This window comes from Dromiciops gliroides, chromosome 5 (genome assembly GCF_019393635.1).
Source record: "Dromiciops gliroides isolate mDroGli1 chromosome 5, mDroGli1.pri, whole genome shotgun sequence".
NCBI classification, from domain to species: Eukaryota; Metazoa; Chordata; class Mammalia; order Microbiotheria; family Microbiotheriidae; genus Dromiciops; species Dromiciops gliroides.
In genome coordinates, this window is record NC_057865.1 from 277,256,792 (window position 1) to 277,276,069 (window position 19,278).

Sequence of the window (19,278 nt, forward strand, 5' to 3'; positions counted from 1 at the left end):
TATAAAAGCTGTTAGAATTAGTGTAAAGTTAGTTTATGCTGTATTGAATGTTTGAAAGGTAAATATATACAATATTGTTAGGTTACATTCTGTAGGATGTCATAAAGTATTTAATTGAATTCAAGTAATGAAACTTTGGAGGAAGTTGCCAGGTAACTTCTAGAAGATTTGCTTAATAGCATTTATAGAAGGGAATTTTAAAATACTTGCTTTATACTTTTTGCAAATAAGCATATTTATTCTTCAGTTGTTTTTTTCTCTTTAAAAATACAGCTAATACAGTTTTTCCTAATATTAGACATAGGGTACTAAAGAATTGTGATGAGAAGTAATAATCAAATTTTATTACTAGAAGTGGTCACTTGTTTTTTACTTATTTTAATTTAAGTATTATTAGCAAGAAATGAACCTTTTTCCATTTACAGGTTTCTGAAGGATTGTCATTTTTACATAGCAGTGTGAAAATGGTTCATGGAAACCTTACTCCAGAAAATATAATATTGAATAAAACGGGAGCTTGGAAAATAATGGGCTTTGATTTTTGTATACCATCAACAAATCCTTCTGAACAAGAGGTAGTGATTTTTTTTCCTATGTAAAAAACAAAATAATACCTTAGTTATTACATTTGAAATGGATTCTAGGAAACTTTAGTTTCATCAGCAGTACTGAAAGTACTTAAGTTACACAATATGTTTTCAGAAAACAGCATAGCTTTAATGATAGTGATTTACATTCCTGTAGTGCCTTAAAGTGTGTGAGGCATGCTACATAGCATAATCTCCTTTGAGCTTCACAACCGCCCTTTGTGGCAGGCTCTACTGGTATTATTATAGCCATTTTACAGAGAAGGTCATTGAGGCTAAGAAGGATTAAGTGACTGGCCCTTGGTCATACAGCTAGTATCAATATATTTATTCAGCTTTCAGAGTTCAAGTCTATCTTTCACACAAGACTACTTCTCAATGGGATGGATGTATATGTCTATTACTTAGAGAGAAAAGCTATATAATTCAGTAGAAATTGCTTCTAATGTTAACTATGGAAAATAAGTGTTTAAACATGTCAGTTTTATACTATATAACGTAACAGGTTTTGCTGTAAGTAGTTGTTATTGTAACCATAATTTTACTTATACTGTACTTAACTTCATATAATTAGGAACTTTAGAAAATAAAACATCCCCAAAAAGTTTGGTCTACATTACATATATTACATGTAATACACATATTGGAACATCTGTAAATCTTGTGTTTTCTATTCTGTGAAACTTATAGCACTTGTCAGAAAATACTTATCCCAGTCTTTACTCTTAATAATAATTTGTTATAAATTTGTTTGAAGTAAATTTTAGTAGTTTCAAAAATGTTATTCAAATTCTTTTGTACTGTGGCCTTATTTTAGTGATTATTTAATTGGAGCGTGCGTGTGTGTGTGTGTGTGTGTGTGTGTGTGTGTGTGTGTACACATCAGTTTACATGGTTGTGAATTTAGAAGTAAATTGCTGTTTAAACTTAATTCAATTTTAATTTGTTTCTTATATATATATATATATATTCTTCTCTTCTCCCCCCCCCCCTTTTTTTTTTGTAGCCCAAGTTTCCTTGTAAAGAGTGGGATCCAAATTTACCTTCTTTATGCCTACCAAATCCTGAATACCTCGCTCCTGAATACATACTTTCTGTGAGCTGTGAGACAGCAAGTGATATGTACTCCTTAGGAGCTGTTGTTTATGCTGTATTTAATAAAGGCAAACCTATCTTTGAAGTCAACAAGCAAGATATATATAAGAGCTTCAGTAGGCAGCTGGATCAGGTATTTCCTCTGCCATGGCCCCCATATAGCTATCTAAAATGAAATAAGATCATAGTATTGCCTTTTTTTTTTTTTTTTTTTTGGTGAGGCAATTGGGGTTAAGTGACTTGCCCAGGGTCACACAGCTAGTAAGTGTTAAGTGTCTGAGGCCGGATTTGAACTCAGGTACTCCTGACTCCAGGGCCAGTGCTCTACCCACTGCACCACCTAGCTACCCCATAGTATTGCAATTTAAAATTGCATATAAATCAGATTTGACTTAGTTTTATAAGTGTAACTTAAGTAATGATATGTATATTCATATATTGTGATAGTTTGAAATTTAGCTTTATTTGCAAAGCTTCATTTAAAAAGTATTTCTTAAACATATAAGATGTTTATAAGAAAGTGACTTTTTTTTTTCTAGTAGCATGGATGGAGTTAGTATGATTTTAACTAGTCTGAGATATCTTAGTTTATTTAGTAGAGTTAGACATTTTGGTTGGCCTTTGATGCCTTTCTAAATATTTAAGAAGGTTATTTGGAAATAATGTAATTTGATACCCTTTTGGATAGGGTTGTGGTTTTTAAAAATTGGTTGGTATTTAATCATTCTGTTGATTAGCTGAGTCGTCTGGGATCCAGTTCTCTTCAGAACATACCTGAAGAAGTCCGGGAACATGTGAAATTACTTTTAAATGTAACTCCAACTGTCAGGCCAGATGCAGATCAAATGACAAAGGTGAGTATCAAAGGTATTTATTTCCTCAGATGGATGAAACCTTCATTTTCAATTATTTTGCCATGTAGTATTTACAATCAACATTTTTATTTATAGATAATAGTTTTATATACTCAAGGAACATTTTATATTCTTCATGCAAACTAAAACAGTAGAAACTTTCTATATTTCTATAGCTATGCTGATGAAACTAATATTTCAAATGAATAGAATCTTAACAAGCAGGATTCCATCTTTAGAGAATTTTGTACCCTGCCATTGATAGCCTCATAGACATAATCCCTCCCTTGCTCGTGCGCTCTCTCTCTCTCTCTCTCTCTCTCTCTCTCTCTCTCTCTCTCTCTCTCTCTCTCTCTCTCTCTCTGTCTCTCTCTCTCTCTCTCTCTCTCTCTCTCTCTCACACACACACACACACTCATTCATTCACTGAAGTTTTTTTTGTTTGTTTGTTTTTGTGGGGCAATGAGGGTTAAGTGACTTGCCCAGGGTCACACAGCTAGTAAGGGTCAAGTGTCTGAGGTCGGATTTGAACTCAGGTCCTCCTGAATCCAGAGCCAGTCCTTTATCCACTGTACCATCTAGCTGCTCCCTCACTGAAGTTTTAAATTATAAACATCACCATTGGTCTTTGAAATATGTTAAAAGTGTTGAGAATTGCACAGTGAGGACATGCATCTCTCATTTTTTCCAGCTCTTTAGTTATCCTCTCTGTGGCTTTAGGGGAGTCTTCTTTTGTATTACAAAAGAAAGAATTTAGTTCAACTGTGGGATCTGATTGTCATCTAAAATTCTTTACCTTTAGATTCCCTTCTTTGATGATGTTGGTGCAGTCACGCTACAATATTTTGATTCATTATTCCAAAGAGATAATCTTCAGAAATCACAGTTTTTCAAAGGACTCCCGAAGGTTTTGCCCAAACTACCCAAGGTTTGTTTTTGTTCACTTTCTTGGTGTGACCTAGATTTGAAAACATTAAGCTGTTTGCTGATTTAATCTAGTGGCTGGCCCAGAGAAGTGAGGGAGTCTACTCGTAAGTTTAGGTTTAGACACAAGGAGTGTCTCCCCTTCAGTCCCTAAAACCAGTGGGTTGACTTGATTTGGAAGGGAGGTCAGCAAAATGCCTTGAAGATAGGAATGAGCATTGGACCGATTAAAGCCAGTGAAAGGCTCCTTGTTGGGGTGGAAAATTTGGATGAATGGTCAAGGCCACTGGGATTTTTTGTGCACCAAATAGTAATTTTTATTGAATGAAGTTCTTGCAGCATGAAAGTTAATATTATCATTAGGCAGTAAACATGTCAGTCAATCATTTACCAGTAATGGCTGGCATTTATTATGGACCTGCTGAGTGTTAGGCTCCTTCCATTCAGAGGGGACACCATGTACCTATAACAGTGGCTCTGGTATGGGAGTGATGTAGGAGGCAAAAGGGGGTTAATAGAAAAACCCAAGATCCAAGCTTTAATTCAGATATGAGCTCTAAAAGGGATTCAGATCCCAGTTAATGGATAACTTACAAGTCAGGATGCTAGGTTCTCATACCCACAGAAATCAGTGCCCATAACGGGAACATAATGGGGCAGGTCATGTAACAATGAAAAACTTGACAGACTATAGAAACTCAAACTAGGAACAAATGATATGAAGATGTTTTGAAACTAAGCATGGGAACCAGAAAGAGACGTGCAGAAAAGGCCAAATTTGTCCCCAGATTTACCTTATGACATGTAAATCCCCAAAACACACCTCCACTGAAAAAGGTACTTTCCTTGGGGGTTGTCTTAGGACCCCAGGAACTGCAAATTATGATAAGCCCTCCCCGTACCTCCCTAAGGTGGAGATTATTGTAATGAAATGGATAATCAATTTATCCATAGTATAAATATAACTCCTTTCTTTCACTATTCCAGAGATACCTTTCCACTATTCTGGTTCTCTTCCTGTGGTCATTCCCAGTATTGCAATAAAACTTGGAAAACTGAGTCACTGAGTCTTGTAATTCTTTTGGGATGACTCACGATCAATTTGACCCCAAATTCCAACCCACATCAGGAGGAGCTAGGGTTTAATTTGGGCTGTGCTCCCTAAGAGTTTCTATGCCCTTTGACAAGTCACTTTTCTTGTCTGAGCATCACTTTCCTCATTTATAAAATGCAGAGTTTGGACTAAATGATATCTAAGGTCTCTTCTAGCTTGAAATCATACTATTTATTCCCTTACTAAAGGAGCCCTCATAGTCATGTGATAGAGTTGATATATCCCTTGGTACCCAGTGTTATGCTGATGAGTCTCTGCCCTGACCTAGCTAGGCTGGTCCTCACTTTGTTAGGGCTTTTCCTCTGTGGTGCCAGACCTGCAAAAGCTTGCATTCTGTTGGCATGGCTTTCAGGAACCTGTGGTCACTGCAGTAGGGTAGAAGCTCGTGAGATAGTTCCAGTTTATTTTATTTTTTAATTTTGTATAGTTGACATAGAAGGAACTTCCACATATTTCTCTTTATCCATTCTTGTGCTTTTCCCCCCTTTGCAGCGTGTGATAGTACAAAGAATTTTGCCTTGCTTAACCTCAGAGTTTGTAAACCCTGATATGGTACCTTTCGTTTTGCCCAATGTTCTACTAATTGCTGAGGAATGTACCAAAGAAGAATATGTGAAGTTAATTCTGCCAGAACTCAGCCCCGTCTTTAAGCAGCAGGAGCCTATCCAGGTGGGTATGTGGGTGTGTGTTTTGTGTATGTGTGTGTGTGTGTGTGTGTGTGTGTGTGTGTTTGTGCATTGGAATCAATTTTTGTAACTATTTCTTATGCAGTTCAGTCAGCTAGCTGGCACAAGATCTAGTTCCTTCAGGTAAAAAAGAAAGTAGTGGGTTAAGATAGCCAGGTAGAGGGGGCAGCTAGATGGCGCAATGGATAGAGCACCAGCCCTGGATTCAGGAGGATCTGAGTTCAAATCCGACCTCGGGCACTTAACACTTAATAGCTGTGTGACCCTGGGCAAGTCACTTAACCCCAATTGCCTCACCAAAAAAAAAAAAAAAAAAGATAGCGGGGTAGAGTTATCAGTTAGGCTTTTTAACTACTTGAAGCATAGATAGCTTTGTAGGGTGTGACTAGGCTTGTTCTGGTGATCTGCCATCTGAAATGCAATCACATGCTTGAGTTGGTTTGTGTTTTTTGTCTTTCATGCCTTCAGGCCAGCAACATGGTAAGTTATTCTTTTTAAGACATCTCTTATGTTGGCTTATTTAGAATCTTTATATATCTTTGTAACCCTTTATAATTGTCACGTGCTTTACTTTTTAAAAAACAGATTTTGTTAATTTTCTTGCAAAAAATGGATTTGCTGCTAACCAAAACACCTCCAGATGAAATAAAGAACAGTGTGCTGCCAATGGTTTATAGAGCCTTAGAAGCTCCTTCAATTCAAATCCAGGTAAGGCTGCTGACTGGGGAAAAACTTAGGAAGCTTGATTATATTTTTATTTTTTAGTCATAAAGGTATTTTTTTATTTTCCAGTTACATGTAGAGATAGTTTTCAACATTTGTTTTTGTAACATTTCTAGTTCCAAATTTTTCTCCCTTCCTCCCCAAGACAGCAAGCAATGGGATATAGGTTATATGTGTACAATCACATTAAACATATTTCTGCATTAGTCATGTTGTGATAGAAGAATAAGAAAAAAGAGAAAAAAATGGTAGAAGCACTATGGTTCAATCTGCATTCAGATTCCACAGTTCTTTTTTTTTTTTGGATGTGGAGAGCATTTTTCATCATGAGTCCTTTAGAATTATCTTGGATCATTGTAATGCTGAGAAGAGTTAAGACTATCACAGTTGATGATCACACAATGTTGTTGATACTGTGTACAATGTTCTCCTGGTTCTGCTCATTTTACTCAGCATCAGTTCATGTAAGTCTAGGAAACTTGATTCTTAAAGCAAAAGAAACAATGTTTATTATTCCATTTATTCCATTCAGAAGGCCATTTTTGGATTGCTACCTCTTTTTTAGGGACTATTGCACATAGGGTGAGATTTGCTATTTAAGAAGAGTTCTAAATAACCTCCTTTTGAGGGGAAAACAGAGCATTGGGCTCAGCAAATATTAGCCAGTGGTGAATATTACAGTGAATATTGAGTATCTTTTTTGGCAGTTTAAAAGTTGTTTGGGGGGGGCGGCTAGGTGGCACAGTGGATGGAGCACCGGCCCTGGACTCAGGAGTTCCTGAGTTCAAATCCGGCCTCAGACACTTGACACTTACTAGCCGTGTGACCTTGGGCAAGTCACTTAACCCCCATTGCCCTGCGCAAAAAACAAAAAACAAAAGTTGTTTGGTCCATTGAAGCGCTCTTGAAACTAGCATTTCTAATATTTCCATAAGCAGCTCAGGCAATTTACCCACTAGGTCAGCATCATTTTGAAAGAGGCCAGCTTAAAACTACTGTGATGAAATCATGAGATTTAGCAGATACTCAAAGACCCACCTGGAGATTAATCTAGACTGATTGAATCAAGTGAGAGTGATTAACTGCTGATTAGCCTACTTCAGGTTAACTGGATTGTAACCATACCTCGAGAACACCTTCAGAACCAATCGATTTGGATGACGCCAACCAATCAGCTTGAAGCAGTAAGGACCGCCTCTGTTCCAGACCCATAAAAAGCTTCCACAATCAGTTTGCTGGAGAGAGTTTGTGATTGAAGCAGGCTTGTGGCAGAGGACTTGAGGAAGAACCAGACCAGGCTGGAACTCTAGGCTAAATAGGCTTTTTTCTTGAGTTTCTGAACTCCATGGGAATATCTGTATGCTTTAATAAATGTTTAATACCCAAGGACTGGTGCTAAAGCTTCTAATTTAAGGTGACCACAATTTAGATTTTAAACATAACAGTACAAAGACAAAACTATGCCTGGTAACAGATGATGAAGAAGGAACCTAGAAGAAAAAAATAAGAATATTTCTCTCAAACTTCATCTACATGTAGAAAATCATGAGAGAAAAGTCATGAGAGAAGTGACATATATTTAAAATAAAATTTGAGCAAAAATTTTGTGCTAAAAAAGGATAGGCCTAATAAGTGAGACAGCTTCCAGGAATTAAAAGAATTAAAAAAAACACTTCTCTGTTGTTTTCACTGGTCAGACTATGTTGGGAGATTGCGTTTCGTCCAGGTAGCCATTTAGGAAGGCTGTTGATGAGCAGCAGAGAGTCCAGAGGAGAGCAGCCCAAGATAAGGCAGAAGTTCTGTCATCTGGGGGTGGGGTTTAAGGAGCTGAGGGTGTGTATAGCCTGTCTTTGGAAAAGTTAGAGAGAAGTAATGAGGCTTAGATGTGGAAACAGTTGTGAAGCTGAAACCGCCTTAGGGATATTGTTTTCTCCTGCCTTCGATAAGAATGTGCTTTCAGTAGGGTGAAAGCTTAGAGTGAAGAAGAACACTCTGGAAGCTGGCCCTCTGGCCCTCTCTGCATCCTTTCTTCCTTCCTCTTCTTCCTCCTTCATTCTCTTACCTTTGCTGAGGAGGTAAAAGGCTGTGAACGATGTGCTTTTGTGTTCCTGATGACACTAAAAAGAGGATGCATTCCATGGGCTCCAGGTTTGGTATTTCCCATGGTATCATATTTCATTGTTAAGTATCAAAATTTGTTACCAGGAAGTTTTGGCCTCTTTCCTCCCAACATGAGGAATAATAAAGCTTTTTGTTGTTAAAAACCAACATTAAAAGATTGAGAGGTGTGAAAGCAGCTGACTGAAATCAGTTTTGGATTCTGGCCATGCTGTTTAAGGTTTTCTTGCCTGTCAAAAGCAGAGTTAAGATTTGCTTTAGAAGTATGTTGTGAGAATGGTATTAGATAATGAATGTGTGAATTATAAGCAGGCTGTGTTAACGTAAGACTGGGGCTATATTGATGTGTATTGAAATGCTTTCTAAGTTTTTTTCTTATAAGATTGATACAGGTCTTTTTCCTTTCTAGGAACTTTGCCTGAACATCATTCCAACCTTTGCAAACCTCATAGACTATCCGTCCATGAAAAATTCTTTGATACCAAGAATTAAAAATGCATGTTTACAAACATCTTCCCTTGCTGTAAGTAAACATTGAATTTTTGCTTATTTGCCTATTTCTTTCTTATGTTTGTATTTTTTTCCATGTATCATTTCTTCTGCACAGTTTTTTTTAAGTAGAACTCTTATACTTTAATGATTTTTTAAAAATGGGTATTATGATTGTGACTTCTAAAGACCAGGTAAAGAATTGAATCCAAGGCCTTTACCAAGATTCATAGGCCTCAGTGAGTTGCATTAAGAAAAATGAGAAAGTAGTATTTATAATTTTTTAAGTCACTAGACATTGCATCTAAATCTTTAGAAAATACTGGAATTCTGTATTTGTCATTTTACATATTAATATAAATACTGTTAGTAAAATGTAATTATAATAATAATGATAGCTAACATTTATGTTATGTTTACCGTGTGCCAGATACTATGCTAAGCACTTTTTGATAAATATCTCATTTGATCCTCGTCACAATCCTGGGAGGTAGGTAATATTATTACCCCCCATTTTACAGGTGAGAAAACTGAGGCAAAAAGAGGTTAAGTAATTTGCCCAGGGTCACTCGGCTAGGAAGTGTCTGAGACAGGATTTGAATTCAGGTCTTCCTGATTTCAGGCCAGGTGCTCTATTTACTGTGCCAACTCACTACCTAAAACTCCTTTAATTGTGTATTAATTTCTGGGGAAATATTACATAATCTCATATTAATATAGAATCAGATTTCAGACCTTAATCAAAGCATGTTTTACCTTGGTTCTTTTGTTTCAAGGTAGCACTATTTTACTCCATTAAACATTGACAGATTTTGTTTTCCTTATTTAAAATTTAGTTTTTGTTTAAAAAAATTAATTAAAAAATTAATTCTTGTCCACACAGACTATTAATTTACTAACAATTTGCCTTTTTAATAGGTTCGTGTAAATTCATTAGTGTGCTTAGGAAAGATTTTGGAATACATGGATAAGTGGTTTGTACTTGATGACATTCTACCCTTTCTACAACAAATTCCATCCAAGGAACCTGCGGTCCTCATGGGAATTTTAGGTAGCTGGAATTTTTAAACTTTATTTTATGCTACTTCATCAGATTTATAGCTTAAATAATCCTTACAATCACATCTTTAAGTTGATTTCATAATTTTCACCTTTTTTTACCTTCTGTAGCTATTCATTCATCCTTTGTACATATATATTCTCTGCAACTAACTTGAGCTGACAGTGAGCTTAATAGTTAATTTTATCTTGCCCTGTGATACTTTGTGTGAATTTCAACACACAGTTGTTAACACGACTTCAGAGTCCCATAGAACTATTACAATTGTTTTACTTTATAGCTGTTATTTGCACAGTAGTGCTGTTTAGAGGCACTAGGAACATAAAGATACAAAGAGACTCCACCTGTCTTTATAAAATTACCTTCTTGGAGAGATGACAGATTCAAAAACCAAATGTAGTCTCAAGTAAGATGGTTTATTATGAAAAGTTGAATTGTCTGGGCCACCAAAGTACAGTAGAAAGGAGATGACGATGCCTGTAGTGATCAGGAAAGGCAGCTTGGAGTCATGAAGCATGCTGGATCTGGAGGGTGAGGAGAAAGACAGGGGCATTGGAGATGGAGGGAGGCTGCTTCTGTGAACTGATGGCACCGCTAGAGCAGGAAGTGACCTCAGGCCTCTAGTCCTGCTCTTCATTTTACAAAAGAAGTAACTGAGGCCAGAGGGGGGAAGTGACTTCCCCAGGGTCACGGGGGTCTAAAGGGTTAGAGTTCAGACCCCAATCCAGTTTCTCTCTAAATCTACTCTATCCTGCATGGATGTGGTTCCTATTTATGAAGTGGAGTAGGGGAGTGGAAAGTATGGAAGAGAAAGGAGACCAGCCTTCCTGGGAGAGGTAGAAGAGCTGGACTTAACCTAACCTAATCAGCTGTGTTCTATTTTTGAAATGCAAATGATTTAAGTGATGTTTTAGGAAGCCAGGTACTGGAACCGTACTTGTGATTAGACAAGATGTGCTCGAAGACAGCTACGATAATTTGTGTGTGAATGTAGGACCAACATTCTGGTATGGAAGGACCACAGAAATGTGATGGGCATTAATTCACTCAAAGAAAAATGAACAATAATAGGTTACTAGTTGTCATGAGTGAGGAAGATGGTAAAAGGCAAAGATGGCTCCCAAGCTTTTTAGGCTGACAAACAAGGGGAATGCCCTCCCAGTGACCATGTACAGAGGTACTTGGAATTTCTGTACTGGAACTTGGGTGAGGAAGAACTGCTGGGAGCTTTAAATTGGTAGCTGAGTTCAGTTCTCCAAGAAAAGAGGGAGAGAGAGAGAGACAGAGACCAAGACCATCAAAGACCAAGGGTTATACCTTAATGTTTGTTGTTGGAAGGAGAAGAGCTAGCAAAGAAGATGGTGGTGAGAAGGGAACAAAGATGGTCAGGGCCATTGCAGTCAAGAACAGGGGAGCATTTCAGGCAGGCTGTGAGCAGCCAGCCTAGCTTGTGATCAATCACTGCTATTTCTTAACCAATGAGGAACTTGAAGAGTCATGCTGCTTTTGGTAGAGTAAATGACAGCAGCACCTATGTCACCTCTGCTGTAGAAGGGGAATGCTGCTGGGCTTTGATATGTTCAGATACTGCACTATATGAAATTATGCTTTAACCCCCCCACCCCCAACTAGAAGGATAGGGCATTAACTCTCTTTTACTGTCACATTTGGAATTGTGATAAAGAATTCATTCTAGCCTGTAGGCAAAGGCTTTAGTTAACAAATACTGTCTTAGGACTGAACTTCAGGAGCCAATTCGGAATAATACATGGAGAACTCTAATTCAGGGTCCTCATTTCTACTTCAAAGCACAGCTCTTGGTGTTTGTACTTTTTTGTAACTTCTCATGTGGATGTTTTTATATCAGGTATTTACAAGTGTACTTTTACTCATAAGAAGTTGGGAATCACCAAGGAGCAGCTTGCTGGGAAAGTGTTGCCTCATCTGATTCCTTTGAGTATTGAAAATAATCTTAATTTCAATCAGGTGAGTCCAGTGTTAATGGTTTTTATTTACTTAGCAGTGAGTTTCTACTCTGTGAAGCCCTGTGAAAGGCTCTCCATGGTGTGGGGAATATAGAGGCAGGGAAATGGCACAGAGGGATGGTGATGAAGGCATCCTGGGGCTTCTGAGATGGCAGTGGAGCCAGGGAAGGCTTCCCGGAAGAGGCAGCATTTAAGCAGGGCTAGGATGTAGACCATCAAAGGGGGGAAAGGCAGGAAAGTGAAATTTGTTCAGGAAAGGGGGAATGATCCCATTGGTTTGTAGCATCAGGTATGCCTGCAGCAGGCAAATGGGAGGGTCCTATAAAACTACCACTGGCCTACGCTGAAGGGGAGGGAGGTCTGTGTAGTGTTCTAGCCCTGCTATTCCAGAAATCTGAGTCATGCTTCAGAAAATTTATCCTGGGCATCATTTGCTTGGGAGGTGATAGTTGAAATTGTGAGGATATGGTTGAAATCAGGGTAGCAGGAGAAGAAAAGAGGGCCTGCTTTGAGTGAGGGAGGGAAGCCAGGAGTGTGGTGTTGAAAGCACAAGAGGGCTGAAATGGTCAGCACCTAGTGCTACAGGAAGAGAGAGATGAAGAGTAAAAATGAGGCCACTGGATTTTGTTATGAGGTGGTGATCAGTAACCGCCGAGCCATCACTTTGGGCATTGTGATGGTGGTGAACCTCATATTCCAGGGGTCATAGAATTGTCAAGTTTGAAGGGAACCTCAGGACCACCTAGCACAGTGCATGGACCGCTGTGCCTGACCTAGCTCTGGCCAGTCATCAGGACGTTGGTGGCAGTGATGGCCTGGCTAGATCAGAGGCCAGCAGGAGCCCCCTTATAACAGGTGATTGCCCAGCCTCTGCCCTCTCAGGGGGCTCACAGCCAGATTCTTGGCCCTGCTCTCTTAGCCACCAAAGGGTGTTGTGTCTTTCCAATTTGTACTATGATTCTGTGAGATTTGTGTCCTCAGGTAGCTGCCTTTGGGTTAAAAGTCTCTAGCTCACCAGATGTTTTATTAAGGGATTACTTCATGTAAGAACCTGTGCTGCGGGCAGCTAGGTGGCGCAGTGGATAGAGCACCGGCCCTGGAGTCAGGAGTACCTGAGTTCAAATCTGGCCTCAGACACTTAACAGTTACTAGCTGTGTGACCCTGGGCAAGTCACTTAACCCCAATTGCCTCACTTAAAAAAAAAAAAAAGAACCTGTGCTGCCTGTTGGGATGTAGGTGTAGATGCCCTGGGTGAAGGTGCTGGCCTCATTTTCAGGGAGACCTGAGTGGGAGTGCCTTTGCTGCTCTCAGCTCAGCCTCTTCATCTGTAAAGTGGGGGTTATAACAGGACCTGCCTTTCCAGGTGGTTGTCACCACCAAGTGAAAGAAGCGTGTTTTAAGGCTTTGCAAGCCTTAAAAGCACTAGATAGAGGTCAGTGCCTTTCCCCGATTCTATCTGGTTTGTCTGTGCTGGCCTAGAGGTAGCTCTTGACATGTTGTCTCCACCATTACGCTGAGCCCCTTGAGAGAGGAATGGAGTCTAAGCCCGACCATCCTCACAGGACTATTCCATTCCTTAGCAGATCCTGCTTTTGTAGAAATGGAGAGCAAGATGTGTGAAAGATTTAAAGGACACACAGAAACTTGAACCCTGGACAATAAACGAGCAGAATTTGTGATCTAGGCCTTCCTAGTTTACATCGAAGCAGATAGGAACAAAGGGCCATCTGCAGGGGAGAGCACTTGGCCTTGTGCCTGGGACAAATAGCCAGGCTGCATCTAGAAGTTATGGGGAACTAGGGGGAAAGAGGCAGCACCTTCCCCACCCCCAGCCTCTCCCTTAGGATTTGGTGCTACATCCCTGGAAGGTTAGAGACTGACTGAGAACTGAGAAAGCCGTTGCAGTGATTGTTCTAAAAACCCTCAGGGAAACCACGACTGACTTTGTTTAGCTCTTTGTGATTTTAATCAGGTTTCTTAGAATCTCGGGCTCTTGGCTCTAAATAGGAGGTGTCAATTTAAAAAGTAGCTTTCTAAATTTGTTTGAATAAAGGTGGGTGTTTTCTAAAAATCTATAAACCATAAATTTAAAGCATTCACATAAATAGAATCCCTAATAATTGCCAGCTTTTAGACAGTTTGGGATAGAAAACTCAGCTTACATCCAGAAACATCAGATGGTAGATTTAGAGCCAGAAGGGAACCTAAAAAGTTGTATGTCCGAGTTCCTCATTTTACTGATGATCAGATTGAATTCATTGACCAAACTGCCTGAGCTAGTTAAGTGGCAAAGTGGGAATTAAAGGCCTGATGCAGTTTTAAAAGGCCTGCTTTACTGAGCATGCATAGCCCTGATAATAGATGTACAGATTTTCTCCAATGCCAGTATTATAAAAGAAAATTTATTATAGTAACATTAAGGAATATTTTGATAATGGATTGCTTTATTTGCTACCAGTTTTCAAAATTGTAATCTTGTCTAATTTTTAATTTTAGTTCAATTCTTTTATTTCGGTCATCAAAGAAATGCTTCATAGATTGGAAATGGAACATAAAACCAAACTGGAGCAACTCCACATAATGCAAGAACAGCAGAAGTGAGTCGATTTCTCCTGGAATTCGCATGTTCTGGGTGTGAGAGTAGCCAGGCCTCAACGTTATTGGTTTCCAGGAGTTATCTGGAAAACAGTTGGGTTTCAAGTTGATCATAAGCCAAGCATTTTGCTCTTCCTTTTTGTTTAGATCAGTTTTAAGATTAGCTTAAAAGAGGACATTGTTCAAAAACTAATGCATTGATTCAGTAGGAGGAATGTTGTCTTTGTGTATAGTTCATCTCTCAGAAGTTCTCCTCTCACCGTTGCTACTTCTTATTGTAAATCTAACTTGACCCATATCTATACCAAGGCCTCTAAAGATGTAAACTTCACAGTATTAAAAAAAATAATTTAGATTTCTTTGTTCTGTTTTTGGAGTAGTTGAAGTATTTATGAAATAACCCTGTCCTCTAAAGCAGTGGTGTCAAATTTCAATAGAAATGGATCTCTGCAGGCCATATGCTGACTTTGAAAACCACATGTTAGTATTATCTAGATTGTATTCTATTGCAGTCCCTAACTCAGGAGTGTCGGGGACCACCTGTTTGACACCTCTTCCCTAAGGACTTCTTTAATCCCTTGATAGGGAGTGATCCTCATTCCCTAGACAGTGTCCGAACCAGAGAAAGAAGTAAAAGGTAGAACTCATTACCCACAAAGGGCTCTTCCTCCAACTTCTACCCATTTAACTTGCAGCAGGGTCTGCTTTTTAGAAGCCAAGCAATGACTGCTTTTGAAAGATATTAAAGGGAATAGAAGTAAAAGGAAGTTCCTTCAAGTAGCAAGACCTCCCTGGCTCCATTTAGGACTTGAGATAAAGACTTGAAAGTAAATATGTTTGATGTGAGAGAAACCGAGTGAAGCATTTTTCATTAGAAGTGTCCCTTGGCAAACACAACATCCAAAATACTATCCATTTAGTGTCATGGAGATTGTCAATTGAAAGACAAAATTCATTAAAGCAAAATTATTTCTCTAAGTAAATTTGTACATTGTCACCTGAAGATAAAGTGCAATGCCCAGCTTTTTTTCAGGGGAAAATAAACCCAGCTTTCTCTACTACATTTAGTACATCTCTTCCTGCACTTTCTTCAAAGGCTTGCTTGAACCCAGCCATTTTCGTGAACTTTTCATGATTACCTCAGCCTTCTTAGCTTCTTCTGCCCTTTCTTGGCATTGGCTAAAGCCTGAACTACACATTTGGACACTTACATTCTGGCATGCCTAGTTCTGGTCTGTGTTCTCCCCAGATGAACTCTTGAAGGTCACTTTTTACTTGTTTTATTATCTTCTCTCTCCTAGCCACCCCCAACCCTCCATACAACAATACTTTAGTCAGGCTCTTGTGACAATTAAAAATGTGAGAGACAGTTTCTGGATGATTTAACCATTTTATTAATAAGCCAGCAAATTATTAATAAAAGGATGGTCCATGGCCATCTCTCTCAGACTAAAGACCCCCTAATGGCAGTGGGGTCACAGATTATATGCCCTTTGAAGAGGAGGTATTCCTGAGGATGCCTAGTCACCTCTGACTGGTCAATTTAATTTGGAGGTGGGCTATATTAAAATGAAGAGCTAATAGCAGACCATGCCCCAGCCTTGGGCTACCTATTAATCTTCACCCCAGACCCAATTTTTATTGCCCTAACAAGTTTATAGCTGGGACCTGGGCCAAAGAGAATCTCTTATAGGTTTAGAGCCCTGACTAGGATTGACTTTATTTTATCAAGAAGGACTTTGGAATGGGAGAAAGTCAGGATTGAATCCCTGAGATACTGGTTTTTCACAATAACTGAAACTTCAAGATATTGATTACAAATAATCATTTCTCATAGTCCCCCATTTGATTCTATTGAGAGATAAAATCTCAATGGATCACTGATATTACAATAACTATGGGGCTTATTGTACAGAAGGCCAATTTTTTTGAGCCAGGCCCAAAGTCAGCCAGGTGGGATATTTTTCCATTCCACATTGAGGAAATTGAGTCAGGAAGATTCTACCTCTGCCCTTGCCAAGAGTCGTTCTCCTAGCCTTTCTTGGGACAACTCCACCTGCAGTTTATGCATGTAAAACCCCATAGGGTTGCTGGCATCATGGATCATTGGCTCAAGTAGTCTTGATGATCATACCTGGAGTTAGACTCAAAATACTATCAGTTAACAGTCCCATGGAGTCTTAAATAAATAGCAAATTCCAATAATCAGTGCAGCAGGTAAAATTAGCTCTTAAGGATCACACATCCTAGATAAGAAGCATTATCTATAATCTCATAGTGGCAATAATAAGAGATTCATCATGAAAAAACCCAATTTAGCATAAGTACAAGTCTTTCAAGATAACTAGATGCTTTTCATCCCTAAATTAATATTACACAAATGATTTTGCTTTAAGATGCTTAATAACAACAATATAAGACTTGGGATGGGTTGTATAAATCCAATAATCTGAGATTGTATTTAGAGAACAGATTAGACAGTATTTCATGTAATAGTAAAACATGTTCATTTATTAACCAAATAAACAGAGGTTACTACCCCCTCAGAATTCCTTGAAATAGAATTATCTTTAGAGTGACTCTCACTTATTTTGCATATATTTCCATACATGTTCTAATTCCAGATTAAATCAAACATAGGTAAAATATCAGATTTCCTGTTAGGGTGATGTACAATAGCTCATAAATTACTATTTGCTACCATAACTTATTGTGCTGAAATCCCCTTACTTAAAAGAAAAGCAAAAGAGGTTTCTGACTTTAACCTCAACTTCACAGATTCCTATCTTTGTTTCACAAGCTTTTTTTTTACTTTTGTCTAATTATACTTATATCCTTTTGAAAGAATTAGGTACTTCAGGAACTGTACTTTCCATATTTGACAAATTTCAGGCACTAATTTAACTATTGCTTTGGCAAACAAATTCAAATCAGAACAGCAAGATCTTTCCCACTTATAGCTTATTTGAGATGCTTCAGTTTTAATTTAATAAATAATAGATTCAGTATTTCAATGGCAAGTTATCACTTTGCCCTGATAATAGATGTACAGATTTTCTAGTATGGGAATGTCCAGCCCTTCCCAAGGTACTTCCTTGCCTTATTCCCAAGGGCAGATATGCAGGCATTGCTTCCATTGACTGCTCACTGCTAATGGATCTCTTAAAGCACCCATATAAGGATAGTCCAAAGACACCACAAACCTAGGAAAACTCAAAGAATCTTCAGGGTCCCATAAAAGCTTTCCCTTCTGACAATAGTCTAAACACAGGTTTGGATATGTTTTCACTATGAAATAATTGCAATACATTAGCTCACAAATAACATTTCATATGCCTTCCAAAATCAAACAAAAGATCTTTTACTTAAACTTACACAAGTTTTTTAACAAATACTTCTTCCTAAAAGTATTTTTCCTTAAAAATGACTTTAATTCTATCCTGATGTTAAAAGGAATAACTACTAAGCTTTCAGAAAGTAAATTTCTAGAATGGCCTATCTTTCATTCAGCCTTAAAGCCCAAATAACAAAGCTTATTAGGCCTTTAAAAATTTGTTCAGTATCTTTTTCTTTCCTTTGTCTTTAATTATATCACAAGAACTCAAGAAAACTAATTACATTCTGGAATCCCACATAGTGAACATATGACAACTTACTTAACCCCCTAGATAATGATAAAAAGAATGGAGGAGTTTGTTGAGACTAAGTTCAAAATATACGTATATACACATACATAAATATACATATATGTACACAAACATATGTCTTGAAGATGTATATAACCTCCACAAATGATAAAGAAATAACCTTAGATGAAACTCACTCTAAATTATAAGTAGGCTTGAAAATTTCACTCCCATTTCATAATACAGAAAAACTATTGTCTTAGATTTCTCTAAGAATTTATGACTAGATGGTCCTAAGAATACCTAGCTTTACAAAGAAGATTTTACAAGGTATTTTCTTGTTACAATGACCAATTTTCCCTTTTAAAAATGTCTTTGCAAATACTTTGTTAAGTCTCATAATTTTCATAATTGATAACCAAATAATTGTAGATAGACTTCCTCTTAAGTGAAGACCAAACTTGAAAGTTTACAGTTTTTAATTACAGTACTTCAGAACACATGGTCAGTAGGGCTGATAGATTACAGCTTCCTCACCCATATATTCATATTCTTCCCTCTTCCTTTCTCCTTCTCTCATTCTTAATCTAAGAACATCTACATTATAAGAGAAAGTATTTTTCTAACATAGCTGATACAATTGTTTACCAAATTTCACACAAAATAAGAAAATTTAGTAATATAATACCTTAAACAGTATTAGGTAGTTTTAAAACTTGAAACAGAACCAATTATTTACCAATCAGGTGACCTTAATTTAGTTGAACGTGCTTCCAATTTGCCTCACACAGAAAATCATTCATACTGTGCCAAGCACTTTAAAATCATGTGGTCCTCATATCACTCATGGGGAGACACATTCCAATATTAAACCCTTACAGAAAAGTAAAGTTAGGGAAATAGAACTCTGTTGGGGTTTCATAGGTAGTAAATTTCTTAATACCAAATAACAAATCTTTTAAATTTAAGATCTCAATTTACCACAATAATTCTGATATTAGAGGACACACTCAGATCATATTTCCTTTAGGGTAGATTTTGGCTTAAATCAAATCTTGATTTATAATCTCTTATGGAAATACTTTAATTTCTAAGGCCTAATATTCTTAGCACTTTAAAAAGAACAAGATTATTATCCGTAAATTCATATAATACATTTGTTGAAGACACAAGGTAACAATTTCCCAGCTATGTATAAATTTCTTAATGAGCTAAACCCCTCCCCCCCAACTCTTATCAGATAACAAGCTTATGTTAACTTAAAATGAACCTTTTTCCCTTGGCAAAAGGAACTTAAGTAATTTTATTTCATTCTGTCTGTATGTGGCCCTCCCCAGAAACCTTTGAGAAGTTTAATTTAATAATTCTCGATTTGAATAGCCCAAATTTTATATAATACCAATAAACAATATCTCTGCCAT

The 19,278-nt window shown here is 37.7% G+C and overlaps 1 protein-coding gene across 4 annotated transcripts in view; it reads left to right on the forward strand.

Moving 5' to 3' along the window:
• Positions 1 to 19,278, forward strand: part of SCYL2 (SCY1 like pseudokinase 2) — an 82,009-nt gene that overhangs the window by 51,202 nt on the left and 11,529 nt on the right. For 2 of the 4 annotated variants that reach the window (XM_043966631.1, XM_043966629.1), the window contains exons 5-15: positions 426 to 575; positions 1,594 to 1,815; positions 2,420 to 2,536; positions 3,339 to 3,464; positions 5,067 to 5,243; positions 5,729 to 5,740; positions 5,846 to 5,968; positions 8,511 to 8,624; positions 9,509 to 9,641; positions 11,518 to 11,636; positions 14,133 to 14,233. In XM_043966631.1, coding sequence (XP_043822566.1) covers positions 426 to 575; positions 1,594 to 1,815; positions 2,420 to 2,536; positions 3,339 to 3,464; positions 5,067 to 5,243; positions 5,729 to 5,740; positions 5,846 to 5,968; positions 8,511 to 8,624; positions 9,509 to 9,641; positions 11,518 to 11,636; positions 14,133 to 14,233 — 1,394 coding nt within the window. The remainder of the gene's footprint in view (positions 1 to 425; positions 576 to 1,593; positions 1,816 to 2,419; positions 2,537 to 3,338; positions 3,465 to 5,066; positions 5,244 to 5,728; positions 5,741 to 5,845; positions 5,969 to 8,510; positions 8,625 to 9,508; positions 9,642 to 11,517; positions 11,637 to 14,132; positions 14,234 to 19,278) is intronic. The other 2 variants (XM_043966632.1, XM_043966630.1) reach the window with 1 other exon arrangement.